This window comes from Barbus barbus, assembly GCF_936440315.1.
Source record: "Barbus barbus genome assembly, chromosome: 35".
Taxonomy (NCBI): Eukaryota; Metazoa; Chordata; class Actinopteri; order Cypriniformes; family Cyprinidae; genus Barbus; species Barbus barbus.
In genome coordinates, this window is record NC_136763.1 from 20,634,597 (window position 1) to 20,652,820 (window position 18,224).

General features: G+C 37.5%; 3 protein-coding genes across 5 annotated transcripts; 2 read left to right on the top strand and 1 right to left on the bottom strand.

Moving 5' to 3' along the window:
* Positions 1-1,989: 1,989 nt before the first annotated feature.
* Positions 1,990-6,627, top strand: LOC306855072 (DET1- and DDB1-associated protein 1). Of its 3 annotated transcripts, none has more exons than XM_079393505.1 (6): positions 1,990-2,128; positions 2,289-2,412; positions 3,388-3,468; positions 3,599-3,650; positions 3,773-3,834; positions 5,197-6,627. In XM_079393505.1, the coding sequence occupies exons 2-6, from the start codon at positions 2,404-2,406 to the stop codon at positions 5,305-5,307; spliced, it is 315 nt and encodes a 104-aa protein (XP_079249631.1). In that variant the 5' UTR covers positions 1,990-2,128; positions 2,289-2,403; the 3' UTR covers positions 5,308-6,627. The 3 variants fall into 3 exon arrangements, with proteins under 3 accessions (XP_079249631.1, XP_079249630.1, XP_079249632.1); XM_079393506.1 differs by lacking the exon at positions 1,990-2,128 and adding an exon at positions 2,159-2,231 and having other exon boundaries at positions 2,347-2,412; XM_079393504.1 differs by lacking the exon at positions 1,990-2,128 and having other exon boundaries at positions 2,157-2,412.
* A 121-nt stretch (positions 6,628-6,748) lies between these two features.
* Positions 6,749-11,545, top strand: abhd8b (abhydrolase domain containing 8b). The gene is made up of 5 exons (XM_079393502.1): positions 6,749-7,041; positions 8,186-8,952; positions 9,033-9,203; positions 9,870-10,086; positions 10,216-11,545. The coding sequence occupies exons 2-5, from the start codon at positions 8,195-8,197 to the stop codon at positions 10,528-10,530; spliced, it is 1,461 nt and encodes a 486-aa protein (XP_079249628.1). The 5' UTR covers positions 6,749-7,041; positions 8,186-8,194; the 3' UTR covers positions 10,531-11,545.
* Positions 11,546-11,865: 320 nt separating this feature from the next.
* Positions 11,866-13,821, bottom strand: rps15 (ribosomal protein S15). Its single transcript, XM_079393503.1, has 4 exons — positions 13,781-13,821; positions 13,398-13,483; positions 12,193-12,427; positions 11,866-12,012 (listed from the first exon to the last, which is right to left on the bottom strand). Exons 1-4 carry the CDS (start codon positions 13,781-13,783, stop codon positions 11,899-11,901), a joined length of 438 nt encoding a protein of 145 aa, XP_079249629.1. The 5' UTR covers positions 13,784-13,821; the 3' UTR covers positions 11,866-11,898.
* Between the last annotated feature and the right edge of the window lie 4,403 nt (positions 13,822-18,224).

Below are 18,224 nucleotides of genomic sequence, written 5' to 3' on the forward strand. Positions count from 1 at the left end.
ATTCATTTATTGCCTCAGATTCGGCCGTTCTAACGATGGACAAAACACAGATCTCGTCAAAAACCTCATGAACGCATATGAGTTTCAGAAATTAAGTGCAAGTGTCTGATCATATATAAAGCCAAAATACCAACTCTGAAGACGCAATGTTTAATTATTGAATTATTATATGTTACTGCCATATGGACATTGCTTTGATAGTTAATTTGTGGCTTATTACAGAATACTTTCTAGTTTTCACATTGAAACAAGAATTATCTTTAAAGCTGCTTAGAAGCAATATGTATTGCGAAAGTGTTATACAAATAAACCAGAGTCGAATGTTTATTGCTTTTCAATACTGTCATTCCCAGCGTAACTCTAGTGTGTTCACAGAACTTTCTAGAGACTTTTAATATCTGCATCAGTCCTTTTACATTCATACAATAATCTTAAAGGGGAAAAAAACAAAACTTCTGCAGTTCTTTTGTAAAAACATGAAAGCAGCTGTGTTTGTCTCTCTATGAATTTCCAAAGGATACATGCATGAGTGGGTTTGGGCAATTCAATAGCTCTTCAGAACTTACAGAGACGTGTTGAATACTTCATAATAATACATAATCTAATTTTTATTGCATTATTTTCATGGAATGACACAGGTTCACATATACAGAACATATACAGATAGTTGTTTCAATTTAAAATAATTTGTTACCCCCCTGACTAAAATATCCCAGTTGTCCCTTAACTTAACATTGAGTAATTTAACATTTCAAGTTGACAAAACTACAAAAAAAATGTAAGTCAGCGGGGTAACAAATTAAAAATTTTAAGTTAACAACTTTTATTGTGCATAGTGATGCTATGATTGTTGATTCTGTGGAGTAACCCTTTAAATCCAAACAGAAATGAATTGTTTGTACCTTTTACATTCAGGGTTATGAACCAAACACAGAAGTAATTATTACAGAGCCAGAATCATCTCCATCTAAATTTATGGTCAGGATACAAACTACAATGTATTATTATGAAAGGAGATTATGCAAACAACAGCTTAGCTAGAGATAGCATTTTATATGTCAGTGCAACACATTGTGACGAGTTTTATTAATATTTATAGCAAACTGCTGAAACTTTAAATGAAAGAAAATGTAGAAAAATTAAATTCAGATCGAATTACGCGCACTTCTGTTTGTAAATGCCAGAAGCAGCTTCAATGACATAATACTTTGGAAATTACTGCCTTGTCAGGCCTCGACAATAAAACAGATTTCTATTTCTGAACTTCACTGTAAAAAAACAAAAACAAAGTTGAGCCAACTTAAAATGTTAAGGCAACCAGCTTTCTGAGTTTTCTCAAACTTATTTTTGTAGGAGATTCTCAACTTTTTGTTGTAAAAACTTAAAACAACAAGTTCAGAAAACTCAAAAATCTGCTGAAGCTGGTTGCCTTAAAATTTTAAGTTGGCTCAACTTTGTTTTTTACAGTGTTGAGCTACTACTGCCTGAAAATGTAAACTTAAAGCACTGTTTATTGCATTTGTATCTTTATTCTATGGTAGGCTATTTATTGGCGATATTGCTTGTAATTTGTTCTTATTTAGCCTAATTACTGACTGGTTACTTGTCTTTTAAAATAATTTTTTAACTTGATATTACTTAAGCTGGTGGTTTTGCTGTGATATCGAAACTGGAATCGAGCATCAGAATACAAGAGGACATGGGTCAAAACAACGAAATAACCATTTTATTTTATTTATTTTACTTTTGTGTTTTTTATAGTTTTTATTTAAAAAATACACATATATATTTTTTTTTTCTTTTTTTATGTAAAAAGCAGGACATAAATTGTTATTGGCTGAAAATGTTGCATGCACAAAGGTGAATTGCTACTCATTTTTCTTTTTTAAATAGGCTTATTGCTAATATCCAATTAGTCCACCCACCCAGCAAAGACTCGTTAAAAAGATGCAGAAAAGACAACTCTGACAGACATCTCAATAACACTGAGATTTAAAAGTGAAAGGTGAAAAGTAAGGTGTTTCCTATACTTCCTTACAATAGCTGTGCCCCAAAGTGCAGCGCGCGCCAGGTTCTCACATTTTATAGCAGCAGCCATGGCTGTAGCTGGTGTATGACTGTTACCATGGTAAATTACAACACACACACACACACACACACACAGAGTGAGAGAGAGAGAGAGAGAGACACTTGTCAGTCGGTATCTGTGAGCTGTAGCAGTTAGTATTGTGGTGTGTAGGCTAGCTGCTGTATAACGTTATTTGTGTTCACACATATTTCTGTTTTAGTTTCGTATTCAGTAGTACGAGTGAGTGTTACCGGCTTCAAATCTCTGATTTCTGTCAGTGTTCAGGCCTGTCTGAGCACAAACATACCTACAGGACTGAACTGACTTACTTCACCATGGACAAAGTAAGTTCCTGCCCTCAAAACTTCTTGTCACAGCTGTGTAACCACTCATTGGGCGTTGAAATATCATCTAAAATACTGACATCTGAACTGTATCGATGAGATCTGAGCTGACAAGCTTCTTTGGTGACTGAGTTAGCATGCTAGGCCGCTTCAGACGCTCATGGATAGACGCTCATAAACACTTTTATTATCACAACAGCCTGAAATAAACACGTTAGCATGTTTGAATCCGGTTATAAAACGTTTATTCGTGGTTACCAGATGATTTGGTGTTTGTGTGATCTTTAAATCTCCTCACACATGTCATTTTTGAATGCTAATGTGTTAGCATGCTTAGAAGCGCGAGCGAGACTTGCCAAAGCTTTTGTTCAACAGTCACGACCTTGATATGTTAATTTCACTAGTGTTATTATGATTAAATACGATTTGAAAACTTGTGTTCATAAAGATGATGCTTATGTCCTTTACACATCTATTGGACTACACTGGCAACGCCCAGAGGTTGACCAGCATCATCCTCCATCTGCATTTGAGTTTACTCTCTCAGCATACATGCAAATGACATGCATTTCTTCAGAGTTATTATTTAGATGTGTATTTATTATTTGTGTATTTCAATATCAGCTTACAAGTCCTCTCCTGTCATTGATTGCTAGCTGAATGCGTCATGCTTGCTCTTTTCATTGGCAGATGGATTTTATGGTCAGTCATGAGCAATTGATATTTTTCTGGGATGGTGTTGTGTGTAATGGTGTGCTGTCAGCAGATCTCTAGAGATTAAAAGGAGGCTACAATATTTTTGTAAAAGACCATTTATATTCACTGAATCACGTTCTTATTAAGAACACCAAGAAAAATATGTTTTCCCCTCGAAACGAAGATCTATCTAATATCAAGCGTGTTAATTTAGCACTTCTGGTATATTTCGAGCAGGTGTTTGATTTTAACCTCATTTTGTCTCTGAATGTTTTGAAGGCAGATTTCCTGAAAGGTCTACCGGTGTATAACAAGACAAACTTCAGCAGATTTCACGCGGACTCTGTATGTAAAGCATCGGTAAGATTTGCTGTTTTACAATGCTCTTTGTGAGCTGTTAACAATCTTTCTGAATATTCAGTGAGCGTTTATGAATTACAGTTTCAGGTTTTGTTTAAATCATTAACAGTCCGTTTTTTCTGTCTTACAGAACAGAAGGCCATCAGTATATCTGCCTACACGAGAGTATCCCTCCGAACAGAGTGAGTGCTTGGATGAAGGCTGTTGTACAAATGTAGATTGTAAATGAAACTTGATGTTTCTCGCAAAACACTTTGGTTTCAGTCTGAAGCCTAATTTTTAGAGGTTTTCTCTCTCCTCACAGTCATCGTAACAGAGAAGACAAACATCCTTCTGCGTTATCTTCATCAACAGTGGGACAAAAAGGCAAGTGTTCTTCATTTGACAGAGCAACCGCATGTTGATGGATAAATCGACTCATAAAAACTCAAAGAAAATACATTGCCTGAATATCAAAGGTCTCCCCTTATGTGTAGATGAATGTAACACCAGATGCAACATGATAAAATGCATCTTTTCCAATTTCATTAGTTTTTGTCCTAACGAGCCACAGCAGGTGATTCTATTTTAGAAGGGGTTTCTATTTATGCAACCTCACGGCTGGAACAACAGCATATAATCTATAACACTGATAATCTCAGGTACTGAATAAGTGCTTTATTCCATGTTAAAAGTGTCCAGTGTGAGTTTGAATATCATTTTGTGTGACGTTTATAGCCATTATGAAACCAACAGCGGATAATCTTCCTCAGAAATGTTCAAACTGAGCCAACATGTGCATTCAATGACAAAGATTGTATCAGTCACTTAGTATGTGTTTTTAATCATTTTAAAATGTTTTAATATTTGTGAATTATATTATGTACTTATCAGTTTTGTTTGGAGTGCAGTGTGCTTTCAGAAGGAGCCCATCCATACGCTCTTCTGATTAGCTGTTGATTAGCTGACTTTTAATTGACATTTGCTCGGTGCTGGAATCTTGTGGCATTGCATCTGGTTAGGACACGGTGTAATGGTATACAGTATATATATATATATATATATATATATATATATATATATATATATATATATATATATTTAAAATGACTTGATATTTTAATTACAGTAAATATTTAATTAGAAATTGTTGTATAATTCTTATGTGGTTCTTCTGGCCTATATTTGTTTAAAAATCGTAATTTAATAAGTAATACATTTACTTAATACATGTACACTGAGAGAAGCAAAAATACAAAATCATTAGTCATAATGTTGATGTAGGAAATCATTTTTGTGAGTGAACGAATGAATATGTGCTTTGTTACCGTATATGAATGCACATAGAAAATACAAAATACAGGAAAAGAATGCGATAGAATGCAAAAATGCATTCTGGGTGAATGGTAAGGAATGCAGCTACTTTTGCAGGGACAAAACACAGCTGAGTGTGATGTGGGACTAGTTTGGAATTGCTGAGTGCGCAGGAAGTGGAAAAAATAAATGACTTTTGGGACTACTGGAAAATAGAAATATCTCAAAATAAAATGTATTCAAATTTATGTTTTAAGGTACAGAATCATACTGAAACGAAACTGAAGAAACATGTCAAAATGTAAACATTCAGAGCGGGAAGAAATAACAGGATAACAAAAATAACAGTTTTTAGCAGGAACGAGACTGAAAAATCATTCCTGCATAAACCTTTAGCTACTGGAAAGATCATATACTTTTTTTTATGTCTTGCAGAATGCAGCTAAAAAGCGAGAGCAGGAGCAAGCAGAAGGAGAGGGCGGCAGCCCAGCACCTCCTCGCAAAATCGCCCGGACAGACAGCCAGGAGATGAACGAGGACTCCTAGAGGAACCTACCATCCAACAGCACAAGAACGGACACAACAAGCCCGAACACCTGCACACCACACAGGAATTTCATCTCAGAAAGAATGAAATGGAAGAACACTTCTCTTACAGTGTGCTTTTTTTTTTTTTTTTTTTTTAACTGAGTGCTTCCTGATGCAGTCAGTGCCCTGTTCTGAACATGTGTGGTGTAACGGGTCTCCACTGCCAGCTTTGACGATCCTGCTGAACTCTGAACTGTGAGGGGGGGCGGGTACAGCGAAATTCAAGCACATAAGAATGAATGTCTGCTATGAAGACGTGTATGAAAATGTATTTGTTAAGACACTATTAATGCAGTGTAAAAGTCCCTAGTAGTCTCAGCTGTGAATTGCCGCTTTCATGATGTACTCGGAACACAGACACTAAACACACAGGCGTCTCTCTTCAGCGTCCAAAAAGGGAAATTTTGGAAATGCACAGGCACATTCGTCAGATTTAGATATAGTATTTGGTATTGGTAACGTGGCGGGCTTCCTAGCAGGTGTATACTTGTGCATGAATGCACTGTTGGGACTGTTTTTCTGTTGTCACAGGTTGAGGATGACGTTACTGGTGATGTAAAGAAATCCAAATGTCAGTCTCTTTCACTTCCCCCACTGTCACGTAGGTTTCCAGTGCTGTGTTCGTTCCATAATCATAAACAGATTACTTGCCTTCAGATGCCTGACTCCATCTCTGACTTGATCCCTGAGCGCTGATTCACTTGTAGTCTGTTTGCCTTCTAAATACGATAGGGTTTTCCCAGGTTGGAGTTTAATAGTGTCTCTCCTTTTGTTTAGATTTGTAGTTTAATTTTGGAGTTCTGAGATGTAAGTAGTTTCTCTCTTAACCTGCAGAGAGCATCGGTGAGCTGTGGATGATCAGGTACAATAAACAGTAGGAGCTTTGCACATCTTAATACTCTCAGCCAGTGTGCTTCGAGTCCACAATATACACTGTGGTTGGAGACATGATGTGAGGTTAAGTCAGCTGTTTCAAGCCATTTCCTGGCAAAGTTTGTTGGTTTGTTCTGGTTGAAAAGAGTGAAATGTGTTGACGCTATCAAGGTTAACAAAACAATGCATGCAAAATGTTTTGAGTAAAGAAAGCTGTTAAAACCTCTTGAGGGGGAAGTGTGCAGAGAGCAGCCCATCTCGAGTCTAAATCTGGTCGAAAGAGTTACTAACCGTAATTACACCTGCATTTTTATGTTTTTATGAAACCTTCCCAGTTTCTATGTTCGAGGTCAACTTTTTTTTTTTTTCTTTTTTTTTTTGAGAATCAATAAAAATGAGATTAAAACTGTTTTGTGTTGAGCCATATTGAATGTAGATTTCAAGGTAATTTATAAAACATTCAATATAATATATGGAGCATCTTTTCAGTGAGGCTATAACAACATATGCTCAACAGGTGTAATCCGCTTTAATCTGGACTTCTTACTGTGGCCATGTAGATTTGGAAGATAGGGAGTGAATGAAAGCGAAAAACAGTCGTCGTTGCTCTTTTAATTATTATTATTATAGGTTTTACACCAAATGAAGTCTTTAAATTATCTTTAAAGTAATTTAATCTCATGGAAAGAGATTCTATTTGGATTCTATTATTGGATTGAGGGTAGCAGATTATCAAGCCACAATTTCATTACACTGGGACGAGAAGCTACTGGAGTAAACAATCCAGCTTTTTCATGTATCGGGAACATCGATAATCAGGTAAGATATTGCACTGTATAGTTTGTGAAGGAATGTATTTATTTGTCATCAAAAACTGGAGGCAACCTACAAGGCCAAAGCCTTAACTAAAGGAAAGGCTTTTCCGAGCTGTGATGCAACTAATTACACTGCTTTTTAAAAAATATTCACTCAATTATTTACATGAGATTTTTCTTGGCAGCTATATTTAAAAAAAAAAAAAACTCTTCCATTATCTACTTAAATGCATAAGTATAGAATGTTACAAAGTAAACAGCATGCCAATTTTGAATCCAACAGTGAGCGTTTGATTAATTGCATCATTAAAATCAGTGACATTGTAACATCTCACAATTAAAATAGAACTGATCCAACCTCCTGTTATGAAGACCAAAGAACTACTGCACATTGAGAACCAAAAAAGCTTCTTACACTTAATTTGGTTGTCATGTTTTTAAAATAATTTTTTAAAGCTTATTTCATAGTCCTTGTAAGGAAATTTTGAGGCACAATTAGTTTGCCATACGTGTTAAGATAATTTCATGATGAACAATCATATTTATTGTATTAATGTTAGTATATTGTCCGATAATGAACCTAATGCGATATGTTTTGAGTTTTGGGAAGGGAGGCATATATTTCACACCCTGAAATAGAATCTAATTAATTGAGATGCTAGTAGGTGCTATAATTCTGTGGTCCTATGAGACTAATAGGCCTGACAGCAAAGTACTATATTTGGAGTAAAAACAAACCAACATGCAACTTCTAACATAAAGAGCCCTTAGTCAGGTTAGACACCATATTGAATTAAACATTTATAAAAACGAGAGTTGCAGTTTTTTGCGATGCCATGCACTGTTTAGGAGCTAGATCACGTAATTTTTCAACTTCTGATCAGTTTTTGTTGACTTTCCGTTTACTACTATAACTACGTTAAACAATACTACAATCCATTGTAGTCTCGTTTTCATTCCAGTCAAAAATTAAATATGGCGCTACCTTGACTTAAGTCTACGTTAGTGGCAAAACCCAATGCTCTGGCGCGCTTTTTGACAAGAGAACTAGGTAGTTTGCTTGCACTCAACACGTGGATAATTGATCTGCCAAATTGTACTAAAGCACTGAATACTTGAGAACCCAAATGTACTTCTTATTTCCACAGGTGTTCACCATGCTCACCAGCTTTGTGGATGGAATATTCTGTTGCTTTACAGGGAAGTCTACTAACGTTGTGGTCCCTATTGAGTCCTCCGAGCCCACCGATGGTTTTGAATTTGTTGAGGTAAAGCCAGGAAGGGTTCTGAGGGTTCGGCATATTATCCCAGACAGACCAGTGGTTGAGGAGCCAGGGACTGGGGAAGGGGGTACGGTCAGCTGCAAGCGCAAAATCTCAGTGTACCGAAATGGACAGCTTCTGATCGAGAACGTCAATGAAGCCACCCATCCAGAGTTGGTCCGCTATCAGAATGGAGACAGCAATATGGATACGGATGTTTCCAATTGTGAGGCTCTCCCAGCAGCCCAGGCTTCTGAACCCACACCGGGGTCGGCGACCACAGGACAAGCTACGGATAGCAAACCTGCACCTCAGCAGGATCTGCAGCAAGTGCAGCGCAGACGGCGCAAACCCAAACGCTCCATTGTGATTGACTGTGAGCGGAAGATCACATGCTGCAAAGGTACTCACCCTGACGTGGCCTTGTTTTTCATTCACGGAGTCGGGGGGTCGTTGGATATCTGGGGAAGCCAACTGGACTATTTCTCCCAACTTGGTTACGAGGTCATTGCCCCAGACTTGGCCGGCCATGGTGCAAGTTCAGCTCCTCAGATTCCCGCTGCCTATACCTTTTACGCTTTGGCTGAGGATGTTAGGATCATCTTCAAGAGATATGCAAAGAAGCGGAATATTTTAGTAGGACACTCTTATGGGTAAGGAAATTTATGCCTTTGCCTGATAAATGCAGATACATTTTCTTACTTGTTTTAGCATTGCCTTTCTTGACTTGCAGTGTCTCGTTTTGTACCTTCCTGGCTCATGAGTATCCGGAACAAGTTCATAAAGTGGTGATGATTAATGGTGGAGGTCCTACAGCACTCGAGCCCAGTCTTTGCTCTGTCTTCAACTTGCCCACGTGTGTCCTTAATTTCCTGTCCCCGTGCCTCACCTGGAGCTTTCTCATGTAAGAATAATGGTCTCCAGGACACATTTGTCATTGCCTTGCCCTTTGCCAGCTTGAACATGAGTGTCTATATTTGGCAACTACCTTGGTCATTTAATTTAATAGTTTTAACTAAAGCCAGGATTATACTACACAAATGTTTTCCCCGATTTACAGTCTGGACAAGTTGACGCTAATTGCCAAAAGTCAGAACCAGTCTGTAGATTTGAGTTAACAGAATTCACAGAAAATTGTAGTGTATGATGGGCACAGACTCCAGCTTGTCGGGGTCTGTGACCATCATGCACTATACCAGAGGTCTTCAATCCTGCTCTTGGGGACCCACTGTCCTGCAAAGGTGTTTGATTAGGTTTGTAGCTAAATTCTGCAGGACAGTGGGTCCCCAGGAACAGGGTTGAAGACCTCGATTTTTTTATGAAATTTGTCAACTCAAACCAGCAGACGGGCTGATTTTCGCAATTAGCGGGCTATAAATTGGGGCAAAAATCTGAACAAAAGTTTTATAGTGTATTCCAGCCTTTTAGTTGCAAAGTTACTTAAAGTTAGTAAAATGTCTAAAATGGACTATTGAAATTAAGTATATTCCACATTTGTCCAACCTTCTTAGCCAGGTTCATCATGAGTATCTATGTCTGGCAATAAAAGATGCCTTTTTCTGTCATCAAGGGCTGGTTTTGCTCATCAGGGAACGAGAGAAAAGAAACTACTTAAAGAGAACAATGCCTTCAATGTGTCTTCCTTCGTTCTACGGTCCATGATGAGTGGACAGTACTGGCCGGAGGGTGATGAGGTTTACCATGCTGAAATCACAGTGCCTGTTCTGCTGGTTCACGGCATGTACGACAAGTTTGTACCAGTGCAAGAGGACCAACGTATGGCAGAGGTACAATCATTTTACGTTCCAAACGTAGAGCTTTGTAGTTGTTTATTTGGCTCTTTCCTCCTGGGGTTTCTTGAGTTTTCACTAATTTTGGGGGGAACAAACATATTAACTGTGTTCACTTTCTTGTAGATCCTATTGCTGGGGTTCCTGAAGATCATAGATGATGGAAGTCACATGGTCATGATGGAGTGCCCTGATGTAGTTAATACTCTCTTACACGAATTCTTCCTGTGGCAGCCAGCAACCGCCTCAAACCCCAAGCAGGAATCAGCCCCCACAAAGACCACCACTACCAAACCTCCAGAGGACACAACGAGACCAAAAACAGCCCCCAAGTCACCGTCCAAATCTCAACCAGACTTGATAAGACCAACAACTGCACCAAAAAGCATCAATACTGGGACAGAGGTTACAGTGGACATCAGATCTAAGGGCATTAAATAGCTTGTCTACCTATACACATGTGATGGTATACATTTAAAAGTGTTCAGTTTGCTCTGCTCTTGCATGTGGGCCAAATTTTATGGAACTGTTTGAATGTATGATATCATTGGATATTTACCAGTTGGTGTTTGACTGCAGGAAACAGATTAAAGGAACAGCTCAGATGGATGTTTGTCCTAGAGAAGAATGGGTTTTTACTTGCTTTTGAGTTATATGAGACTGAGTATCCCTAGAGGTTGTTTTTAATATACATATATTTACACACAATGCCAGCCCATTCAAAATGAATGATTTGCAGTCTCTGGGAAATGTAAATAGGATAAAACATGCTACGATATTGTCAGCCCAAAAGTGATAACCTCAAGATGAAATATTATGAAAAATTCTGTGATTTAACAGTGCAACACTGTTACTGGAAGCATTTACTGGAAATAGATTTATCTATTGTATGTATTTATTCCAGGCGATTACTAGCCTTTATTTTATTTGACTAACATCAGATGATGTCAATTTCTGAGTTATTCAGCAGTGGTGGACAGCAGAATATTGTTCTGGCCATGTGAAAAGCATTTTTTTTTTTTTTTTTACTTCATATTAGTTTAGCCTTTTTTGAAATGACTCTAGCCCTGTCATTGAAATAGTGTTAAAAACAGTGGTCTAAAATAAAAAGCTTGATCTGCTTTTGCCTCACATTCTTAGATATTACCTGCTAAACGGTGCATATACTTTTAATATGAAGCACAAACGCTGACTTTGGTAGGCTATCTATCGTATTCACCAGGTTTCTGCAGTTTTATGGTCAATTTAAGAACCTTTTAAGACCAAATTAAATGGAACACCATACATAAATATATTCTGCAAACAAATGTCTTGTATTAACACTTCAAAGTTTGAATATGAAACTTCCAATACATTTCACACAAAAAAGGTTTATGAATACCTCTGCTCTACACAACTTGAATATGGAAATAACTTTTACTGTACCTTCTGATCACAATAAATAAGTTTCATCAGTATTTTTGCCGTGTTTTCTAGTGCAAACTTCTAAAGATTCTTAAATCAAGAAATTTACTTTAGAAGCAAAAGTGTCTTTATGAGAAATGTATTAAAATGAAGCAAGTTTAAGACAAGCAGATTGACAAAAAACAACAATGCAGAGCAATTAAACTTTTTATAAATGTAATTTTGTTTTCTTGCATACATCTGACAGATGACCTGCAGCCTGGATTCACAGGCACACAAATGGAAACGCAGAGATTTTTCAGTATGTAAATGAACCACAGTTTTTTGGCAAGCAAGACGAATCGATATAAAGAAAAAGACAAAGTCAGAGGCTACTTTGGAGGCTTTTATTTACATACTCAATTTTTACTTCAGAGGAATGAACCGGGAAGAATGAGTGGCTCCAATACCCGGACGACCGTGTTTAACAGGCTTGTATGTGATGGAGAACTCTCCAAGGTAATGACCAATCATCTCAGGCTGAGAAGAGACAAAATTATACAAATCATTAGCTATCGAAAATCACTGCGTATTCATTCCTTAATAAAAACACCTCAGCCATATTTAGAGGTTTAGTGGGACATGGAGTCCTTGACATTACAGCAAAGCCACAAAAAGCAGCACTGACACAAGCATTTTAACGGCATGCTTCATCCCTACCTTGATTTCAACCTGGTTGAAGGTCTTGCCGTTGTACACGCCGACCATGGATCCAACCATCTCCGGCAGGATGACCATGTCTCTCAGGTGAGTCTTCACCACCTCTGGTTTCTCCATAGGAGGCGCCTCCTTCTTGGCCTTGCGGAGGCGCTTGAGGAGAGACTGCTGCTTCCTCCTGAGGCCGCGGTTCAGCCTCCTCCTCTGTCTGGCGCAGTAGAGCTGCATCAGCTGCTCACTGAGGAACACACACACACACTGGCTTAATCAACATTTCTACACAAGCAGCATCGGATCATTGATGACAAAGCCTTCATTCACAAGGTTGGCTTAATAAGCAAGAATGCTAAAGTTCAGGTCACAATAATGAAACTAGGGCTGCACGATTGTCATGCGTCAGTAAAGCCGGTTCTGTGATTAGTAGTAAATCTCCTTCACGTGCTTTCAGATGGAGCAGCATTTAATAAACAGAGCCGTGGTTCACCGACAAGCCACACAATATCGCATTCATAATTGCAGATGAATCGCATTGGTTTATGAACACGATATTGCGTAGCTTGTCAGATCACATTTAATCGGTTCCAGTCTGTCACAAAAACAATCAGATTTGAGCGGTGGTAGAAGGAAATTTTTATTTATAATTAACAGTTTTGTATTGAATTCCAAAAATAGTGATACGGACTACATTTATACGTCTACAAATGAAGGTCTAAAAAGTTATAGAAAAAGTTAAGTCATGGCAATAAATCACATGCACTGCAAAACAATGCTAGTATTTTAGTTTCTCAATACGAATATCCTTAAAGTGTGATGTATTTACTTGATGCAGACAGATTATATAAAACCTGAAAATTACTCATGCTTAAAACAACAAATATCTATGAATAGGGAACAAAATCTTGCTATCAAAAGGTAATGTAAAAGTTATTTCCATATTCTAGTGGCTTGGATAAGCAATGGAGGTCTGTTGCAACCTACTCATATTTTCACATTTGAAACCATTGCTAATAAACATGCCTTCCATTCAATTTACTTAATTTTTTTGACACCAGTCATTAAAAATCCAATATTTACCTTCATAAAACGATCAGAAACCCTGTTTTATATAAGCCAGATCGGTCGCAAGAATGTTATAACATTATGAAGCATGGGTTATTTCCACTGCCACTGCCTCTCTCATTCATTTACACGACAGAGGATTGACTCACTAGGACATGTCCAGCAGCTGGTCCAGATCCACACCTCTGTAGGTGAATTTCCTGAAGGTGCGCTTCTTCTTCTGCTCAGCGTCCGCCTGGGAAACACAAACACAGATAGCGTGTTAAACACTAGATAGACGGCGAGTAATTAAATAAATACATTCCTACTTAATCTCTCGTTAAAGATACGCAGTAAAACTGAGACTCCATCACGCTTGATTTAGAACCACAGGCCGCTAATCGTATAAACATTAGTCCCAGGCGAAAAATAATGGCTTGAAAGCGTGCATTAATCCTTTAGTATGCTTTATACATATTTCCCACTCTGATATGCTTCGTATTTACAGTCGATTAGTCTAGATTTGTTATTCACAAATGAGATATGAACCTACCATCTTGAGAGACTCCCGGAAAAGGAAGACAGCAGGAGAGACGCGGTGATATCGCGAGAGTTCACGAGGAGTTTAGTAAGTCGCCTCCTAGCGGAGAGGAGGAGGAAAGAATTCTTCGACAGCAAATGGTCAGGTTTTATTTAGAGAAAATCGGTTCAAACAACGCACTAAATGCTCTGTGGCACTGTGTAGGTTTTTCTTTGGTAAAGAAAATAAGGCAAGGATGCGTTACATTAAACAAAAGTGACAGTAAAGAGATTTATAGTTTAATAAATAAATAAAATATTTCAAATAAATGTTTTGTTTTGATCTTTTTCATCAAAGATCCATGCAAAACGTATCATGTTTCCACAAACATATTAAAAAAACAAAAACTATATGATTTAGCTATACCTCCTATTGGCCTTTATGAAAATATAATGAGTAGGCCTACATTTATATTTACACATAACGTACAGGTTCATCTCGAAAAATTCGAATATTGGGAAAAATGTCAATATTTTTTGTCACTCATTTCAGAAAGTGAAACCCATATATTATATAGATTCATTACACATAGAGTGAAATATTTCAAGCCTTTATTTCTTGAAATTTTGATGATTATGGTTTACAGATAATGAAAACCCAAAATTCAGTGTCTCAGAAAATTTGAATATTACATAAGATAAAAAAAAAAGGATATTTTAAACAAAAATGTCAGGCTTCTGAAAAGTATGTTAATTTCTATGCACTCAATACTTGGTTAGGCCTCCTTTTGCATGAATTACTGCATCAATGCGGCGTGGCATGGAGGCAATCAGCCTGTGGCACTGCTCAGGTGTAATGGAAGCCCAGGTTGCTTTGATAGCGGCCTTCAGATCATCTGCATTGTTGGGTCTGGTGTCTCTCATCTTCCTCTTGACAATACCCCATAGATTCTCTATGGGGTTCAGGTCAGGCGAGTTTGCTTGCCAATCAAGCACAGTAACACCATGGTCATTGAACCAGCTTTTGGTACCTTTGGCAGTGTGGGCAGGTGCCAAGTCCTGCTGGAAAATGAAATCAGCATCTCCATAAAGCTTGGCAGCAGAAGGAAGCATGAAGTGCTCTAAAATTTCCTGGTTGATGGCTGCGTTGACTGTGGACTTCAGAAAACACAGTGGACCAACACCAGCAGACGACATGGCAGCCCAAATCATCACTGACTGTGGAAATTTCACACTGGACTTCAAGCAACATGGATTCTGTGCCTCTCCACTCTTCCTCCAGACTCTGGGACCTTGATTTCCAAATGAAATGCAAAATTTACTTTCATCTGAAAAGAGGACTTTGGACCACTGAGCAACAGTCCAGTTCTTTTCTCCACAGCCCAGGTAAGACGCTTCTGACGTTGTCTCTGGTTCAGAAGTGGCTTGGTAGCCCTTTTCCTGAAGACGTCTGAGCGTGGTGACTCTTAATGCACTGACTCCAGCTTCAGTCCACTCCTTTTGAAGCTCTCACAAGTGTTTGAATCAGCTTTGCTTCACAGTATTCTCAAGCTTGCAGTCATCCCTGTTGCTTGTGCACCTTTTCCTACCCAAATTCTTCCTTCCAGTCAACTTTGCATTTAATATGCTTTGATACAGCACTCTGTTAACAGCCACACCTTTCAGTAATGACCCTCTGTGACTTACACTCTTTGTGGAGGGCGTCAATGTTCGTCTTCTGGATCATTGCCAAGTCAGCAGTCTTCTCCATTATTGTGGTTTCAAAGAACAAGAGATACCCAGAATTTATACTGTAGAGATGGTCATTAATTGAAACGCAATTGTAAATATTCTAATATTTTGAGTTACTGATTTTTGACTTTCATGAGCTTTAAGCTCTAATCATAAAAATAAAAATAAAAAACTTTTGAAATATTTTACTTTACATGCAATGAATCTAAAATATATGAAAGTTTTCGAAATGTTACAAGAAAAAAACTTTTTCACGATATTAATTTTTTTTTAGATGTACCTGTATGTAGTTTAAACATTTAAATAGGTAGCCTATTATGCATTCAGCATTCATGATCTCATATTGTGAAAATACATACAATATTCAATGCAAACTCGGTGAAGATAAATGTGATTAAAAGCGTAAAGACCGCCTGAAACAGTGATAGTCAGAAATGTTTCTTGAGCAGCAAATCATCCTATTAGAATGATTCTGAAGGATCATGTGGCACAGAAGACTGGAGTGATGATGCTGCAAATTCAGCTTTGATCACAGGTATAGATTACATTTTAAAATGTATTCAAACAGAAAGGTTATTTTACAAAACATTCGCTTTTCAAGATGCACGTGTGTAAATAGGCTTGTTTGAGAGGGGAATAGAGGAGTGAAATACAGACAGTTCTGAACTCTCGAAGTAGAACAGATATAAAATATCATTTGTTGTTACTACTGTAAATATACAGTGCCCTCCATAAGTATTGGAACAGTAAAGACACAATTGCTCTGTTGGCTGTGGTCAAGACATTTAGAAATATGATTAAAAGATGAATATGAGACACAACTACAGAATGCCACATTTTATTATTGGTTGATTCAACACACAGATGTTTTACCAGCTAAGAAGTTCAGCACTTTTAGAGTTTCATCCCTCTGTCTGATGTGAGCATAAGTATTGGAGCAGTTGCCTCACAGGTCTTTCTAAGTGATCAGCTGTGTCCTGTTGCAGTAATTCTTCAGATATTAAAAGCAGGGAATGTGTCGTATCAGTTATATCCATTACTTCTGCATTCTGAATCTTGCATTCAATGATGACCCACACAAACCAGGATGAAGATGAGGGAGCTGACTTTGAGAGAAAAGCAAGCAAGTTGGATGCTAAAAGAAAAGAGGAAGTCAGTTAGAGCTCTAGCAAAAACAAAGGGCATGGAGAAATCCACCAGTTTGGAAACCACCAGCAACCAACAACTACCTGATCGGCTGAGAAAACAACAGTAGTTGATGACAGACAAATCATAAAAGCTGTGAAAATGAACCCTAAAAGACGTGTCTGTAAAATCCCCAACAACTTCCAGAAAGCTGGGGTGATGCTCTGACAATCTACTGTCCTCAGGAGACTTTGGCACAGAATTACAGATGCTACACAGCAAGATGCAAACCTCTGACCAGCACCAAAAATAGAAAGGCAAGATTAGAGTTTGCAAAAAACCACAAAGGTGAGTCAGAAGAGTTTTGGGTCTGTGTTTATGGACCGATGAGACAAAGATGAACCTTTATCTAAGTGATGGGAAAGCAAAAATGTGGAGAAAAAAAGACAACTGCAATGATCCCAAGCATACAGCCTCATCTGTAAAGCATAGTGGAGGTGGTGTCATGACATGGGCATTCATGGCTGCCTCTGGAACAGGCCCTCTCAACTTTACTGATGACTTAATGTATGATGACAGTAGTAGAATGAATTTGGAAGGGTACAAAACTATCTTGCCTACCAATATTCAAGAAAATGCCACCGGATTCATTGGGAAGTGCTTCATATGACACTGACCCAAAACACCACAACACTTTCACCAGCTGGAGAGGAGAGTAAAGGCAGAAACTCCCCAAAACAAGCAACAAGTGGAATTGGCTGCATTAAAGGCTGGGAAAAGTATTTCAAAGGATGAGACCAAGAGTCTGGTGATGTCTATGGGTCACAGACTCACTGCTGTGATTGTGCGAAAGGGATCTGCAACTAAATAATAGCTTTTAATCTTTTATATCTGCCTTATGTTCAACTGTCCCAATAATTATGCTCACATCAATGAGTGGGATGAACTCTAAAAGTGCTGTTCTTTTTATTTGGTAAAACATATATGTGTTGAAACGGCTAATAATAAAATGTGACATTCTGTAGTTTTGTCTCATATTCATCTTTTAATCATATTTACAAATGTCTTGACTGCACAGCCAACAGAGCAATTTTGTCTTTACTGTTCCAATACTTATGGAGTATACTGTATATTTAATTATTATTCCTTCAATACTTTCAGAATCTTTACTTATTAAAATGATATTGTTTCTGTATTTTAAAATATATTTTTTTATATTAACATTTTAATGACAGTATATTTATTGAACAAAAATTAATATTTTTATTTTTCAAATTAAGAAGAAAACAGCTAAAGTCGGATTGTTTTGAACAAGTATTAACTTTGACATTATTAAACAAAACATTATTTTTGCTGAAGTGTTATACCCTGTCTGTGGGGTAAAAAGCCCCCCTTGCCACCTCATTCTATTATTTTTAAACAAAATAAACATCTTGAATGATTTATTTTCAAACAAAATCTGTTGCTCCATTAATGTTTAAAACAACATATATGTTTTTTCTGCAATTATACATTATACTTTAGCCCCATTGTACCCTACTGTTTTTGATCAAATAAATGCAGCTTTGTAAGCAACCTGCATACAAAAATCTTAGCAAACCCATATTTTTACATGGTAAACA

What these genes read in the sequence shown, in the direction of transcription:
- abhd8b (XM_079393502.1), top strand. Translation starts at nt 8,195, where the DNA reads ATGCTCACCAGCTTTGTGGATGGAATATTCTGTTGCTTTACAGGGAAG. An exon ending in TTAGTAGGACACTCTTATGG is followed by an intron (nt 8,953 to 9,032) that starts GTAAGGAAATTT and finishes CTTGACTTGCAG; the next exon opens with TGTCTCGTTTTGTACCTTCC. An exon ending in CTCACCTGGAGCTTTCTCAT is followed by an intron (nt 9,204 to 9,869) that starts GTAAGAATAATG and finishes TCTGTCATCAAG; the next exon opens with GGCTGGTTTTGCTCATCAGG.
- LOC306855072 (XM_079393505.1), top strand. An exon ending in ACTCTGTATGTAAAGCATCG is followed by an intron (nt 3,469 to 3,598) that starts GTAAGATTTGCT and finishes TCTGTCTTACAG; the next exon opens with AACAGAAGGCCATCAGTATA. An exon ending in ATCAACAGTGGGACAAAAAG is followed by an intron (nt 3,835 to 5,196) that starts GCAAGTGTTCTT and finishes TATGTCTTGCAG; the next exon opens with AATGCAGCTAAAAAGCGAGA.
- rps15 (XM_079393503.1), bottom strand. An exon ending in CAGCTGCTGGACATGTCCTA is followed by an intron (nt 12,428 to 13,397) that starts GTGAGTCAATCC and finishes TGTGTTCCTCAG; the next exon opens with TGAGCAGCTGATGCAGCTCT. An exon ending in TCAACCAGGTTGAAATCAAG is followed by an intron (nt 12,013 to 12,192) that starts GTAGGGATGAAG and finishes GTCTCTTCTCAG; the next exon opens with CCTGAGATGATTGGTCATTA.